Source organism: Heptranchias perlo, chromosome 1 (assembly GCF_035084215.1).
Source record: "Heptranchias perlo isolate sHepPer1 chromosome 1, sHepPer1.hap1, whole genome shotgun sequence".
NCBI lineage: Eukaryota > Metazoa > Chordata > Chondrichthyes > Hexanchiformes > Hexanchidae > Heptranchias > Heptranchias perlo.
In genome coordinates this window covers 41,265,309-41,281,946 of record NC_090325.1, presented here as the reverse complement: position 1 = coordinate 41,281,946, position 16,638 = coordinate 41,265,309, and the positions used below count along the sequence as shown (strand labels likewise).

Sequence of the window (16,638 nt, the reverse complement as noted above, 5' to 3'; positions counted from 1 at the left end):
TTGGCTAGAGGCGCAGCCTGTTCTGGAGCACAAGTCTTCAGCACTACAGCCGGGATGTTGGCGGGGCCCATCATCTTTGCTGTATCCAGTGCACTCAGCCGTTTCTTGATAGCACGTGGAGTGAATTGAATTGGCTGAAGACTCTCTTCTGTGATGGTGGGGATTTCGGGAGGAAACTGAGATGGATCATCCACTCGGCACTTCTGGCTGAAGATGGTTGCAAACGCTTCAGCCTTGTCTTTTGCACTCACGTGCTTGACTCTGCCATCATTGAGGATGGGGATGTTTACAGAGCCTCCTTCTCCCGTTAGTTGTTTAATTGTCCATCACCATTCACGACTGGATGTGGCAGAACTGCGGAGCTTTGATCTGATCCGTTGGTTGTGGAATCGCTTAGCTCTGTCTATAACATGTTGCTTCCGTTGTTTAGCATGTAATCCTGTGTTGTCGCTTCACCAGGTTGGCATCTCATTTTTAGGTACGCCTGGTGCTGCTCCTGGCATGCTCTTCTACACTCCTCATTGAACCAGGGTTGATCCCCGGCTTGTTGGTAATGATAATTTCTGCTCCTATTTCTTATGTTCTTAAGTTATTTAGTGCAGCCGTGGCCAAAACATGGCTTGTGAGCATGTGTGGCTCTTCTACTGTGGAGCTGTCGCTCTTTGACCTTTGAATATGACCAACAGTAGTATGGTTATCTGTTTGAGGGTGCTCGCAGGAATATATGCTATAACCAGGGAGAGTGAAGCACCATATTCATTGGAAGCCATATTTCCAGGGATTAGCATTAGTGGGAATTGACTCCACTGCTTTACAAGCAGGACTAGAATGAGGGCAGGACTATAAAAACCTGACTGGGATTTTCTGAAGAGCACTGAGCAGTGGGCAGTGTGGTTCACAAGCAATAACACTGAGGGGATGATATTAAACCCCAAGAACGGGTGGGTTGGGGACGGGTGGGAGTTGAAACTTGTTTTTTTGGGTTGCAACCGTAAAATTGTCGAACTTTGCATTCCCAGTGGGAAGCCTGTACTTTTATGCACCGACGTTAAACCCAGAAATAAAGCCGGGTTGCAGACGCGACCCAAAAAACAACTATTTTCAACTCCCACCCGTCCCCAGCCCACCCGTTCTAGGGGTTTAAAATCACCCCCTGAGAGAAGAGTGGCATCAAGAGAACAGGGGCAGGTAAAATGGTATGATAAAACCTGGTGATCTTGCTGTCTGTCAAGGTCAAGATGATTTTAGCTTCAAAAATGTTATTTGTCACTGATAATGGATTGTAAATTTTCAGCTTAATATCCCAAATTCTGAAATTTTCTGAGATGTCACATGCTGTTTTACTGAATTCCTTTTGAAGAGTGAAGGCTGAAGTGAAATCTTCTATAAAATACTTTTTCTTAAAATAAAACTCAGTTTAAAAAAAAGAGGTATGACCTGCTATCCTCCTGTCCTGGTATGATGCAAAAGAAGTGAACGAAGATGAAGGCAAATGGAATGAAATCCCCACAGGATGAGCTACGAATGCTTTAATTGATCGTATTGAGCTGATGCCTCTCCTTCATGGAGTCCAAGGGCCAGAGTGCATCACACACTTGTTTTCATGTTGGTGCTGAGGTGAATCCCTGAGGCCCAGAGAGTGCCATACTAGTATTTTAAAACACTTGACCCTGAGCTGAAGTTCAGATCCATCGTTCTTGTGCCATTGGCAGCACTCCAGAATATCAATGACCTCCCTCTGTTAAGCTGACAGCAGTGGAGACCCACGTTTGACCACTTTCCCAGGATATCAGCTGTAATGTATAAGAACCTGAACATTTTGTCAAGTCCAATTTTCTTTTTCTGACTGTTGAGCTTTGAAAAGTCGGCCACCCCTGATTTACTGTAAACGTGGTGCCAACTATTATCACCTCAACAAGTCGCTTCTCCTTGTGGCACTGGAGACAAGGTGCCACCAGTGACAAACATAAGTGGTTTTAACTGTATTTAACAGTTTTAGGAAATTAAAAGTATAATCGAGTGCAATTAAAATACAGCACATATTTCTCTTGTCTCGTTACTTTCCTATCATGTTATAGAATGATACAGCACAGAAGGAGGCAATTTGGCCCATTGTGCCTGTGCCGGATCTTTGAAAGAACTATCCAAGTAGTCCCACTCCCTTGCTCTTTCCCCATAGTGCAAATATTTCCTTTTAAAGTATTTATCCAACTCCCTTTTGAAAGTAACTATTGAATCTGCTTCCATCACCCTTTCAGGCAATGCATTTAAGATTGTAACAACCTGTTGCGTAAAAAAAAATTCTCATCATCTCCCCTCTGGTTCTTTTGCCAATTATGTTAAATCTTTGTCCTCTGGTTACTGACCCACCTGCCAGTGGAAAAAAATTCTCCTTAATTACTCTATCAAAACCCTTCATAATCTTGAACACCTCTTTGCAATCCCGCATGGATGGGATGCATCCTAAATTGCCGAGGCAAGTGCAGGTGGAAATTGCAGAGATGCTGGCCATAATCCTTCCAATCCCCCTTTGATATGGGGGGGTAGTGCCAGAGGACCGGAGAATTGCAAATGTTACACCCTTGTTCAAAAAAGGATAAACCCGGCAACTACAGGCCAGTCAGTTTAACCTCGGTGGTGGGGAAGCTTTTAGAAACGATAATCCGGGACAAAATTAATAGTCACTTCAACAAGTGTGGATTATTAAAGGAAAGCCAGCACAGATTTGTTAAAGGCAAATCGTGTTTAACTGACTTGACTGTGTTTTTTGATGAGGTAACAGAGAGGGTTGATGAGGGCAATGCGGTTGATGTGTATATCGACTTTCAAAAGGCGTTTGAAAAAGGACCACATAATAGGCTTGTCAGTGAAATTGAAGCCCATGGAATAAAAGGGGCAGTGGCAGCATGGATTCAAAATTGGCTAAGTGACAAATATGCTTTTTTTGATATATATTAATGACTTGGACTTGGGTGTACAGGACACAATTTCAAAATTTGCAGATGACACAAAACATGGAAGTGTAGTAAACAGTGAGGAGGTTAGTAATAGACTTCAAGAAGACATAGACAGGCTGGTGGAATGGGCGGACACATGGCAGATGAAGTTTAACGCAGAGAAGTGCAAAGTGATACATTTTGGCAGGAAGAATGAGAAGAGTCATTATAAACTCATCAAAATTCTAAAGGGGGTGCAGGACAGAGAGAGCACACAAATCTTCGAAAGTGGCAGGTCAGATTGAGAAAGTGGTTAAAAAAGCATACGGGATCCTGGGCTTTGTAAATAGAGGCATAGAGTACAAAAGCAAGGATTTACGTTGAACCTTTTAAAAAACACTGGTTCCACCACAACTGGAGTATTGTGTCCAATTCTGGGCACTGCACTTTAGGAAGGATGTGAAGGTCTTAGAGAGGGTGCAAAAAAGATTTACTAGAATGGTCGCAGGGATGAGGGACTTCAGTTACGTGGATAGACTGGAGAAGCTGGGGTTGCTCTCCTTGGAGCAGAGAAGTTTGAGAGGAGATTTGATAGAAGTGTTCAAAATCATGAAGGGTTTAGATAAAGTAAATAAAGAGAAACTGTTCCTCTTGGTGGAAGGGTTGAGAACCAGAGGACACAGATTTAAGGTGATTGGCAAAGAACCAAGGTCGACATGAGTAAAAAGTTTTTTACGCAGCGAGTAGTTATGATCTGGACTGCGTTATCTGAAAGGGCGGTGGAAGCAGATTCAATCATGGCTTTCAAAAAGGAATTGGATAAATACTTGAAGAGAAAAAATTTGCAGGGCTACGGGGAAAGAGCGGGGCAATGGGACTAACTGGATTGCTCTTACGAAGATCCAGCACAGGCTTGATGGGCTGAATGGCCCCCTTCTGTGCTGCAACCATTCTATGATTCTATGATTCTATCTAGCAAACTCTCACATAAAATGAACTTTATTGTAGCAAATTGGTGATTCTGATCTGTGCAGTTGACTGCTGTCTATTTTGTGGTGGACATCAAATGTATGTGTAAAAAAAGAATAATTTTTCAGAAAGTACTGAAAGGTAGCACAACTTCAGGTGAAAGATTTAGATTGAATTTTGCAGCATACTGATTTTTTTTTCAAATTCTAAGTTGTGTTATCTTGTGGTACACCAGCGTCAGTCTCCTGCTTAGAGAACTTCATGTGGGGATGAAGTGAACTGATCAGAGGATAAGATCGTTTGGCTGGTTCAGTGAGGTGGGGGGAAACGAAACAAGCTGTTGCCTGGCCCAGTTCAGTAACTTTCTGACATTTAAAAAAAAAATTGCCTGTTCTTTTCAAACTGGAGCCTTGTTCTTCCTGCCAGAAATTTTAGTACACAAACACTAAGGCAGTGGCTTGAGCCTAGATTTCCCGATCATGTTTGCCTGATTTGTGAGTGTAAGTTATGTCATATGGCCCATTTTGTGACCTTTCTGCCTCGTACACTATTTGCTGCTCCTATCCACGTAAAACCAGTGTTGCTAGGAGCTCTAGAGAAGATGGAAGAACATTTAAAGATTTAGATTGGTAGTATGTTTCTGTAGACGAGTACTTCGTCTCTCCGGTTATGCCATTTGCTGTGGGGCTGCATTTTTCCTCCCACCAGTTTATACAATTGTAAACAATTTTACAACACCAATTTATAGTCCAACAATTTTCAAATAAAATTGTTGGACTATAACTTGGTGTTGTAAAATTGTTTACAATTGTCAACCCCAGTCCATCACTGACATCTCCACATCAGTTTATACAGAGCACCTTGGCAGTTCCACTGTATCATTGATTTTCAGAAGGAGGACAAACAGAGGGATGCCAGACTGCACTAGAGGTATTCTGTGCCAATACACATCAACAGACAAAGGCAAACTCAGTTTGACAGACAAAAGCAAACTCAGTTTGGCAGACTGTTGGCGCAGGCAGAAGCTACAATTCATAGAGGAAGCAGAGACGGTAGACCCAATGCCGTCACTAAGACATGTGAAGGCCCGACTAAGTGGAATGTTCGATTCTCCATAATCATTTATCCAGTGTGCCGTGCACTGCATGAGAAAAGGCCGCCACGGTATCCACAGCTGGCATACCCTGATTGGCTGCACTCACAAAATGCCACCAACTGCACCTGCAGGTCCTAGCATACCAAGCTGACAGCAACCGTAGAGAACTGTCTTCACAGGGTCTGTATCATCAGAAATTCAGATGCAGAGCTGCATCATCAGCAGTAATGACACCTGCAGCTAATATACAGCACAGGACTGGCACATCATGTGACATTAATGGTCAGCTGTGGACTGAAACTTGACTTTTTTTTATTCATTCATGGGATGTGGGCGTCACTGGCGAGGCCGGCATTTATTGCCCATCCCTAATTGCGCTTGAAAAGGTGGTGGTGAGCCGCCTTCGTGAACTGCTGCAGTCCGTGTGGTGAAGGTTCTCCCACAGTGCTGTTAGGAAGGGAGTTCCAGGATTTTGACCCAGCGATGATGAAGGAACGGGGATATATTTCCAAGTCGGGATGGTGTGTGACATGGAGGAGAACGTGCAGGTGATGTTGTTCCCATGTGCCTGCTGCCCTTGTCCTTCTAGGTGGTAGAGGTCGCGGGTTTGGGAGGTGCTGTCGAAGAAGCATTGGTGAGTTGCTGCAGTGCATCCTGTGGATGGTACACACTGCAGCCATGGTACGCCGGTGGTGAAGGGAGTGCATGTTTAGGGTGGTGGATGGGGTGCCAATCAAGCGGGCTGCTTTGTCCTGGATGATGTCGAGCTTCTTGAGTGTTGTTGGAGCTGCACTCATCCAGGCAAGTGGAGAGTATTCCATCACATTCCTGACTTGTGCCTTGTAGATGGTGGAAAGGCTTTGGGGAGTCAGGAGGTGAGTCACTCGCCGCAGAATACCCAGCCTCTGACCTGCTGTTTTAGCCACAGCATTTATGTGGCTGGTCCAGTTAAATTTCTGGTCAATGGTGACCCCCAGGATGTTGATGGTGGGGGATTCGGTGATGGTAATGCCGTTGAATGTCAAGGGGAGGCGGTTAGATTCTCTCTTTGTTGGAGATGGTCATTGCCTGGCACTTATCTGGTGGAAATGTTACTTGCCACTTATGAGCCCAAGCCTGGATGTTGTCCAGGTCTTGCTGCATGCAGGCTCAGACTGCTTCATTATCTGAGGGGTTGCGAATGGAACTGAACACTGTGAAATCATCAGCGAACATCCCCATTTCTGACCTTATGATGGAGGGAAAATCATTGATGAAGCAGCTGAAGATGGTTGGGCTTAGGACACTGCCCTGAGGAACTCCTGCAGCAATGTCCTGGGGCTGAGATGATTGGCCTCCAACAACCACTACCATCTTCCTTTGTGCTAGGTATGACTCCAGCCACTGGAGAGTTTTCCTCCTGATTCCCATTGACTTCAATTTTACTCGGGCTTCTTGGTGCCACTCGGTTGACTCCACCCCCTTCCAGGTATGTTGCAGTGCTGGCCTGCGGCGATTGTGCTGTGGAGTGGGACAGAAGGCAACTCCTCTTGAAGTTACCTCATGTGGCAACAATCCTTACTTCAGCAGTCATCGAACAACGAATCAATTGCTGAGCTGCTCCCTCACTTACCTGCACCTTGGATTTACTTTCCCTTCAGTTTTTTCAATTTGCTTCTTAGTTCCCTGCTCCTTCAGCCACTGGCAAAGGCTGCTAATGGATTGGGATACAAATTGTGCCTTTCTAAAGTTTTTCAGAATTTTTGTCACCCTTTTGTGATACACCCCTTTAATTGTCATAATTCCTTTAAATTTTGCTTTCATTCAATTTTTTTGCTTCCACTGCTGATATGCTTCCTGCTGTTGTCTAAATCTGAACTAGATCTATAATTAGGATGATGAGCTGTCCTCGAAAAATTGGATATAAATTACACACTTTAATTTGTGTCCATGCAAAACCCATCTCTAATCACTCTGATGTAAGCTGCACCCATCTTATAATCTTAATTTAAGAGTCTAATTCAGTTACAACAGATCCCTGTGTAACATTTACAACCCAATATCATTGAGAATTACTGTCACAAAAACTGAAGAAAGACTTGCATTTACACAATGTTTTATTACATCTCAGAAAGATCTCAAAGTATTTCACATACGACGATTTAGATCGAGGTGTAATGACTATCGTTACATGGGTAGCTACTTTGCAGACAGCAAGATATTTCAAACAATATTGAAATGAATGACCAGTTAATAGAGCTGATTCCTCTGATCCTTGTGTCTAGTGAGTGCTCAATTCCACAGTTATAAAGAACAGGAAAAAAGTGACAGAGACCCAGATGGCTGGGTTTCTGCCCCGGGATCTCAAAGGCTTTCTGGGGAGGTGAAGTCTGGCCTGTGTCTGCATAAGATGCGGAAAGTGGTGTTTTCTGCCTCCCATGTCATTTCCCTGGTGTATCAGTGTAGTGGCACCTAAAGAAGATGACACTGTGGCCTGCTTCTGTACTTCTACTGACCACAGGGGTTCCAGGGATAGACTGTTATTGCATATAGGTCCTAATTTTTAGGGCTTCCCCCCCCACCCCCACCCACAGGATCTTGCTACTGAATCAGGACCTTCTGATTGCTGATATCCAAAACACCATGGCCACACCTGCAGCTGCAGGCTTGAGAGGGCTGCAGCTGACCCTGATTTTTCTGCTGCTAACATTGGTGCTGAGGCCTGTCAGAGGGGATGGCCTGTTCCTGGGCCATTTAAATTGCCTGGGACAGGAACACCAGCCAGTATTTTGGGGCTGGATAGGAGCAGCGCATTTTGGATGTACTGATTCTGCCTAGTGCTCAGGCTGGGATGGCACCAAGAAAGTTGGCTTTAATAGGTTTTTGGCAGCGTTGGCTGAGGGTTGGAATGTAGCCAGTATTTTGGAAAACTCTGTGTTATCAAAAAGCCACAAAAAAACTGCAGATGCTGGAAATCTGAAACCAAAACAAGAAGTATTGGAAAGACTCATCAGATCAATCAGCATTTATGGAGAGAACATATGAGTTAATGATTCGTGAGCCGATCCTTTGTCAGAACAGGTGAAGGCTCACACCAAGACACGCTAACTCATCAGTTCTCTCCGGAGATGTTGACAAGCTCTGTGTCATGTTTGAACTTGATCCTTGTTCATTAAAATATTGCACGCTGGTCTTTCCATAACGAACAGTGCACAGATTTGCAAAGGTGTAATGAGAAGATCCAATAAGAGGAGTTAGCTGCTTAAGGTTCAATGAGGTGTGTAAAAAAGCTTGCCAGGAGCATCACCAAGTGTACATGAAAATGAAGTGCCAACCTGGTGAAGCTGCAACACAGGATTACAAGCATACTGATCAGTGAAACAGCATGCTATAGACAGAGCTAAGCGATCTCACAACTAACTGAGCAGGTAAAAACTCTGTTGTCTTGCCACATCCACTTGCAAATGATGGTGGACAATTAAGCAACTAATGGGAGGAGAGGTTCCATGAACATCTCCATCTTCAATGATGGCGGAGCCCAGCACAAAGGTGAAGCGTTTGCAACCATCTTCAGCCAGAAGTGGTGATTGAATAATGCTTCTCGGCCTCCTCCCGAGATCCCAACCATCACAGAAGCCAGTCTTCAGCCAATTTGATTCACTCCATGTGACATCAAGAAATGGCTGAGTATACTGGACATTTGTAAACAATTTTACAACACCAAGTTATAGTCCAACAAATTTATTTTAAATTCCACAAGCTTTCGGAGGCTTCCTCCTTCGTCAGGTGAACGGTGTGGAAATATATTGTCATATACTGGACATAGCAAAGGCTGCTGGGCCCGACAGCTTCCTGGTTGTAGTGCTGATGGCTTGTGATCCGAACTAACCGTGCATCTAGCCAAGCTGTTCCAGTGCAGCTACAACACTGGCATTTACACGACAATGTGGAAAATTGCCCAGGTACGTTATGTCCACAAGAAGTAGGACAATGCAACCCAGCCAATTACCGCCCTATCAGCCTATTCTCTGTCATCAGCAAAGTGATGGAAGGTGTCGTAGACAGTGCTATCAAGCGGCACTTACTCACCAATAACTTACTCACCGATGCTCAGTTTGGGTTCCGCCAGAACCACTCAGCTCCAGACCTTATTACAGCCTTGGTCCAAACATGGACACAAGAGCCGAATTCCAGAGGTGAGGTGAGAGTGACTGCCCTTGAAATCAAGGTAGAATTCGACCAAATGTGGCATCAAGGAGCCCTAGTAAAATTGAAGTCAATGGGGATCAGGGGGAAAACTCTCCAGTGGCTGGAGTCATACCTAGCACAAAGGAAGATAGTTGTGGTTGTTGGAGGCCAATCATCTCAGCCCCAGGACATTGCTTCAGGTGTTCCTCAGGACAGCGTCCTGGGCCCAACTATCTTCAGCAACTTCATCAAAGACCTTTCCTCCATTGTATGGTTAGAAGTGGGGATGTTCGTTGATTATTGCACAGTGTTCCGTTCCATTTGCAATTCCAGATAATGAAGCAGTCCTGCAGCAAGACCTGGACAACATCCAGGCTTGGGCTCATAAGTGGCAAGTAACATTCGCACCACACAAATCCCAGGCAATAACAATCAACAAGAGTGGTTAGGATCTGGAATGCACTGCCTGAAAGGGTGGTGGAAGCAAGGTCAATTGTGGCTTTCAAAAAGAAATTAGATAGGTACCTGAAGGAGAAAAATTTGCAGGGCTACGGGGAAAGAGCGGGGGAGTGGGACTAGCTGGATTGCTTTTGCAGAGAGCCGAGGCAGGCTCGATGGGCCGAAAGGCCTCCTTCTGTGCCGTAACCATTCTATGATTCTAAGAGAAAACCTAATCACCTGCCCTTGACATTCAGGAGCATTACCATCACTTAATCCCCCACCATCAACATCCTGAGGGTCACCATTCACCAGAAACTGAACTGGACCAGCCACATAAATGTCGTGGCTACTAGACCAGGTCACATGTTGGTTATTCCGTGGCGAGCGGCTCACCCCCTGACTCCCCAAAGCCTCTCCATCATCTACAAGGCAGAAGTCAGGACTGTGATGGAATACTCTACTCGCCTGGATGGGTGCAGCTATAACAACACTCAAGATGTTTGACACCATGCAAACAAAGCAGTCCACTTGATAGGTACCCCAAGCATCAACTTAAACATTCACTTCCTTCACCACCGGCGTACCGTGGCTGCATTGCGTACCATCTGCAGGGTGCACTGTCGAAAGTCACCAAGGCTTCTTCGGCAGCACTACCCAAACCCGTGATCTCCACCACCTAGTCCTGCGACCTCCACCACCTAGTAGGACAAGCGCAGCAGGTGCGTGGGAACACCATCATCTCCAAGTTCTCCTCCAAATCACACACAATCCTGACTTGGACATGTATCGCCGTTCCTTTATTGTCACTGGATCAAAATTCTGGAACTCCCTCAACTAGAGATGGGCAATAAACGTCGGTCTTGCCAGCAACACCAATATCCCGAGAATGAATTTAAAGAGAGACATTACTGATGCTTCCAGTCCTCCATGCAATGATTGTCCATGATTGACTTGTGAATTGAGTAGTAGCAAGATTCACAAATTGGTTTAGTTCCTCAGACCTTGGCTGATGATGACTGTGATGTAGAGGCTTCATCTCACAAAAAAAGATTGCTGCTACATCCTGAGGAATTTGCATGGTATTCTTCAAAAGATCTAACTATATTTTTTATCTATTCAACTTTAGATTGGCAGTCATGCAGCTCTATAATGACAGTCTGACAGTCTACTGAATGGACAAGTAGGCTATTGTAGAATATTCTTTTTGACTGGAAATAAAAATCCAAGATGCTAACATTTAAATTCAAGAATGTCCAATCTGTCAAAATACAAAAGATTGTTCCGTAGGTTATCAATGAAATATTACCATTTTGTTGAGAAATTTTTCTTTTGCATCTCCATTTATTGCTGAAAAAAGGATTGTTTCCTGTCACATTTTAATGGCAGCTGTCATGGGCTGGTTTTGCAGATTCAGTTTATAATGATGGGGTATAATGACATGGTATTGTACCGCTTGATTTAATCTGCAGTGATACTGGCTTATATTTTCTTGCTTATTAAAGGAGAATAGCATACCCTGTCCATATTAAAACAGAGAATGCTGGAATTACTGTAGTTGGTAATAGCCCCTTAAAGCTTTCCAATTAAACTTAATTTGCTGGCTGTATTTATCCCAGAGACAGGATGCATTGAACAAAAAACTTTGCCAAAAAACCTTCAACACTCACTTTAGCACAGTAATTATGAGGAAACACCTGCAGTGAGCTTTCATTGCCTCCAATTGGAACAGTGCAAAACGGGATAAGCATCAGTTGTTCAACCAGATTCAGGAATGAAAGAGACCTCAGAGGCTTCAGAGTAAATGATTGGAGTTTATCACTGCAGAAAGCAGAATGGGAGAAGTGGGTCACGATCTATAAATTGTAAAGTACAGGTGTTGATGGAGGTGACTGACAGTCTCCATAGTCTTTAAGCAGGAGAGTACTGTACCCACACACACACAGCAATAATGAAATGTATGTTTCTTTGGCCACAGTATATTCAATGCCACTGTTGGAGCTTGCAAAAATGACATTTTCTTCCAGTTAACATTGATTTCCTAATGTTACCATCAGTCATTTTGTTATGGGAGCACAAGTTAAATTAAAGTTTTAGTGAACACTGCCATTCGAAAATGAAGTCACAAATTTCCTTCTGCTCACAGTAGAAATTGTAGCATGTGAATTGTTACTAAGATTTTTTCATTATTAAAGAAGCTGGTGAAGATCCAAGGCCATAGTGCAGTACACCACAAAGTAGGAAAGAAGATGAGATAAATCAAGTAGTTATTGGATAATGCCAAGCTTGGGCTTTAATGCCTGTAGATTGCAGGAAGAAAGGAAGACTGAGGGATTTGAGGAGTATAATATCAACAGAGTGAGGGAGGCGGAAAAGCATGGGGATCGGAACATTTGGATCTTAGGAGGAACAAGAGAGGAAAGGTCAGAGGAGCAACGACTATGATAGTGCTGATAAAAAAGATAAAGTCAAGAAAACTTATAATGGAGAAAGGGGTTGGAAGTTAGAGAAGGATAGTCTGTGAGACAGTCTTTTTCTTGTAAGTGCCCGAGAGGGTAAAAGAGGAACTCAGATGTGGGAGCAGTATTAAACTGTTGTGAGGACTTGGGTTTTATAGAGAGGAGTGTTTGATGGGAAAGAAAGAGAAATTGAGCTTCTTGGAAGCATTTATATAACGCCTTTCACAACCTCAGGACATCCCAGCGTGCTTTACAGCCAATGAAGTACTTTTGAAATGTAGTCACTGTTGTAATGTAGGAAATGCAGTAGGAGATTTTAAGGTCAAAGTTTCATGATATTAAGAAGGTCAATTGATGAAGATGTTGGAGCTAATGAGCTAAGAGATGATAGCTGTTAATTGAACATGGTGAGAGATATGAGGGCCGATTTTAACTTGGATCGCCAGACAACCACAGACGGATAGCGGCTCTAAAATCGGAATGCTGCACTTACCGCCCCCTTACCGCTCCGATCCTGATCTCCACCATTTTGCCTGGGGCCTTTACAAGGGCGGCCCAGGCGCCTGTGTGAAGCAGGAGGGAGCCTCATTAAAGTATGCAAATCGGGGCCTAAATGGAAATTTTTAGAAAATCAGATTTGAATAGTAGCTATAACTGGATCACCTGGTTTTGCACAACCAGCTTTATAATGTGTTGCTGAATTGGAGCAGCATTTATTTATTTTGAAATAAAAGCAGAAAATGCCGGAAACACTCAGCAGCACCTGTGGAGTGAGAAACAGAGTTAGCGGCCCCGATATTAACGGGGAGGCAGGGAGGGAGCGGGGGAGCGTGGTAGTGTGGGAAGAACCCAGCAAGGCCAGGGACGTGGAGGTCCTGCCGATCTTAACGGCAGAGCCTCATTTAAGTAATCTTCTGCAGACTCCCGCCCGACAGCCAGTTAAATTGACAGCGTGGCTGGCAGGCGGGAGTGCAAATAAGCGGCAGGAGGTCGCAGCCTGGGACATGTATGGAAGGTCCCCGGCAGTCAGTAGAGGCTGAAGGCTCCAAGCGGCGATCAGGGTTGGGGGGGAGGGGAACGAGAGGACATCGGTGCCACTATCGGGGCTGTGGGGGGAGCGTGGACGTCAGGGCCATGATTGGGATTGTTGGGGACTGAAGGCTTCCTTGTGGGGGTAGAACACCTGCTCCTCCTGGCCCACAAGGTGTGCTAAAAGGAGCTGGTTTTCAGCACTTACCTTGGCCAGTCGGCACCTCCCGCCTTGGATCTGCCAGGAATCCCATAGCGCGGGCCTCCCTTTCATTCACTGTTAAATTTAAGGCGTGGCGCAGATGATGTCTTTGGGCCGCGACTTTTGAATGTTAATTAGGCCCCGCCTAACTTTTACGGGAGCCTCATCGATGGCCTGATTTGTGTCTGTAAAAATTTAAATGGGCGGGAATGGAGTCGGGTTGCTCGATCCCAATATTTTAACCCCTCCTCCTCCTCCTCCGACCGACTCCCGCCCGTCGGGTAGGTTAAAATCAAGGCCAACGTTTCAGGTCGATGATCTGAAAGGTTTTCAACCTGAATTAACTCTGTTTCTCCACAGATGCTGCCTGACTTGCTGAGCGTTTCCAGCATTTTCTGTTTTTATTTCAGGTTTCCAGCATCTGCAGTATTTTGCTTTTATTTATTTTGATATATATTAACAAAATCTCTCCTAACCAATGCATCAATCACTGTTTCAGCAAATCATATAACGAAGAAATAAATGATTCTAAGAACTCTGCAGTTATGCTTTAGTTATTTACAAAACGTAAGTGGTAGAAGAAAACTTCATGACCACACTTCTTTAGAAATTACTCGTGCACTAATACAATGCTATGGAGGATGCTCTGGATCTTGCAATTTATGTATTCAGGTTGAATGTTCATTTAAATAAGGTGTTGATGTACTTGAAAAAGCACTTGAATTTCCAGGACTGACACTGCAGTCTGTCCTAATGGAACCAACCTCTCAACATGAGTGTGCTTTAGCCTTCTACAGAGTGGAAGGCTTCCCAAGAGTGCAAGGGGCTGTGGATTGCGCTCTCATTGCCAGCATAAGTTGATGACATTGTTTCATACATTAACAAAAAGGGATTCTACTCTCTCAACATACAACTGATTTGTCAGAACAGGAATAAGTTTCTGCATGTTAATACTAGGTATCCTGGAAATTGTCATGATACCTTCATTATGAGGCAGTCCTCAGTGCCAGCACTGTTTTGCAGATCAAAGGCAATTGAATGGATTGCTACTTGGAGACAGGGAACACCCTTTACAGACCCTGGCTGATGACCCATGTTAGGAATGCTTGCCTTTTGACTCTGGGTGCCTTAAAACCTTGATTTAATTGTGAACTTCTTGTAGGTGCTACTTGTGTGCTTGAGGGGATGACCGGCCACTCTCTCTGCGTTGGAACTGATTTGAGGTGGTTGATGTCTCTGGCAGCCATTGTCCTGAGAGGGACTAGCTGTAGCTTGTATCTCCAATGCCTGAACGTGCTGGTTCACGGCAGTATAAGCAACCTTCTTGCCCTCAAAGCTTCCAGTAATACATCCATCTCTGCTTCGCTTAAATTAGAATTAAATTCTGGCTGCCAGGGCCTTTCGGCTTCTCTCCAATGCTGCAATTGCTGCCACTTCCCCTTTAAGCTGCTGTGGGCCTTTAAATCCTACAAGCTCCCAATTACTGACAGTTCTGCAGCAGATGACTGCCAATGTTTATGCAAATTAGCTGACCATGGGAAATCTGCCCAATCAGAAGCAGGATCAATGGGCAGATCTGCGGCATTTCTGCCAATACAAATGTGCATTGAGAAATCTGGTTCTTTTTCCTTAAAGAATGTAAAGAAACATGATTTTCAATGCCCATCATTGAGGTCTTGAGGAAATCAAGATTCAGATTAAACCACTGCTGCAGGGAATGGCATTAGAGTAGACAGTTCCAATTAAAGAGCTAACATTAATACAGGTATGCTTGGTCGAAGAGTCACTTTCTGTGCTGTAATTGCCAAGAACTGCAAGAGGAATGAGATTGGCGTACATCTGTGCTGTCTGAAGGAAGTTGATGGAAAAAGAATTATAGGATGAAGGATGAATTATTGCTTCTGGCATAGATAGAGTGACTGACAATAAACTACAAAACCAGCAACATAACTTAGGTGGAAGATCATTTTATGATTGTTTATTTAGAAGTGCACACTATGCCAGATAATATTGAAGGCAATGCTTCCTACTAATGAGTGAGTGAGTGAGTGAGTGAGTGCAGATTTGCAGAGGCAATGCGCTCACCTGTCGAACATTCTTCTCAAAAACTATACACAGATTATACAAAACAGCTTGCTTTTATATGGATCCTTTAACATCTCAAAGTGCTTTACAGCCAATTAATTACTTTTGAAGTGTAGTTCTGAAGTGCTTTCGTAATAACACATTAGCCAATTGCACACTGGTCCCATAAACAGTAATGGGATAAGGACCAGTTAATCTATTTTAGGTTGATGGATAATCTGTTGCTAGTCAGGAAATTGGCAGAATTTCCCTGCTCTTCTTCAAATAGTGCCATAGGATCTATTCTATTATCTGCACAGTTAGATGAGGCCTGAGTTTAATATCTCATCAGAAAGACAGCACCTCATTTAATGCAGCACTCTCTCAGTACTGCATTAAATTGTCAGCCTAGTTTATGGGCTCAAGGCCTGCCATGCCATGGGGCTTGAACCCTTGGCCTTCTAACTGAGAGTTAGGAATGCTACAACTGAGTCAAAGTGGCACTTGATGATGGATCATAGAGAGTTAACAACATCCTCTGTAACTTTTGAAGTACACAGATAAGAGCAATAGGGTAGTAATTGGAAGAATAAGAAGGATGATCTTTGTTAAGGATTGATTGAACTCAAATTTTCAAGAAGAAAAAGTAAGAAAGTTGTAGGAGAGGCTGATGAGATTGTAGAGAATAGGGGGGCAAATCGATTTTACTTATATATTTTAACTGCATCTTAGAAATAAGAACAAACCTTACTGTGCAGTAATTGACAAAATGCATGCTGTATATTCTGTACTGGTGAATAAGTTAATTGTTTTCAGGGTATTTCAGAAAGTAATTCTATGAGTGCTAATGGAACATTCATCTATTAAATCACAAAATCGGAAGAGGTTCAGCTTTCACTTTATTGAAAAAATTACATTGGTGCAGCAAGTAGTGTCAGCTGTGGCTCAGTTGGTAACACTCCTGTCTCTGAGTTAGAAGGTTGTGGGTTTAAGTACCACTCCAGAGATTTGAACACACAGTGCAGCACTGAATTGTCAGCCTCGATTATCAGAGGTGTTGTCTTTTGCATGATATGTTAAATTGAGGCTCCATCTGCTCTCTAAGGTGCATGTAAAAGATCCCATGGCACTCTCTGAATAAGTGCAGAGGAGGTCTACCTGGTATCCTGCCCAATATTAATCCCTCCACCAAAACAGATTTAATTTGTCATTTATCTCTCTGCTGTTTGTGGGACATCGCTGTGCACAAACTGGTTGCTACATTTCCTACATTACAAT

The 16,638-nt window shown here is 43.8% G+C and overlaps 1 protein-coding gene across 1 annotated transcript in view; it reads left to right on the top strand.

Annotated features, from left to right (window-relative positions):
• The window catches only part of LOC137323130 (A disintegrin and metalloproteinase with thrombospondin motifs 12-like), a 556,042-nt gene that overhangs the window by 171,578 nt on the left and 367,826 nt on the right, over window positions 1-16,638 (top strand). The window contains exon 4 of the mRNA XM_067986912.1: window positions 12,803-12,847. Within this exon, the coding sequence (XP_067843013.1) occupies window positions 12,803-12,847 (45 nt within the window). The remainder of the gene's footprint in view (window positions 1-12,802; window positions 12,848-16,638) is intronic.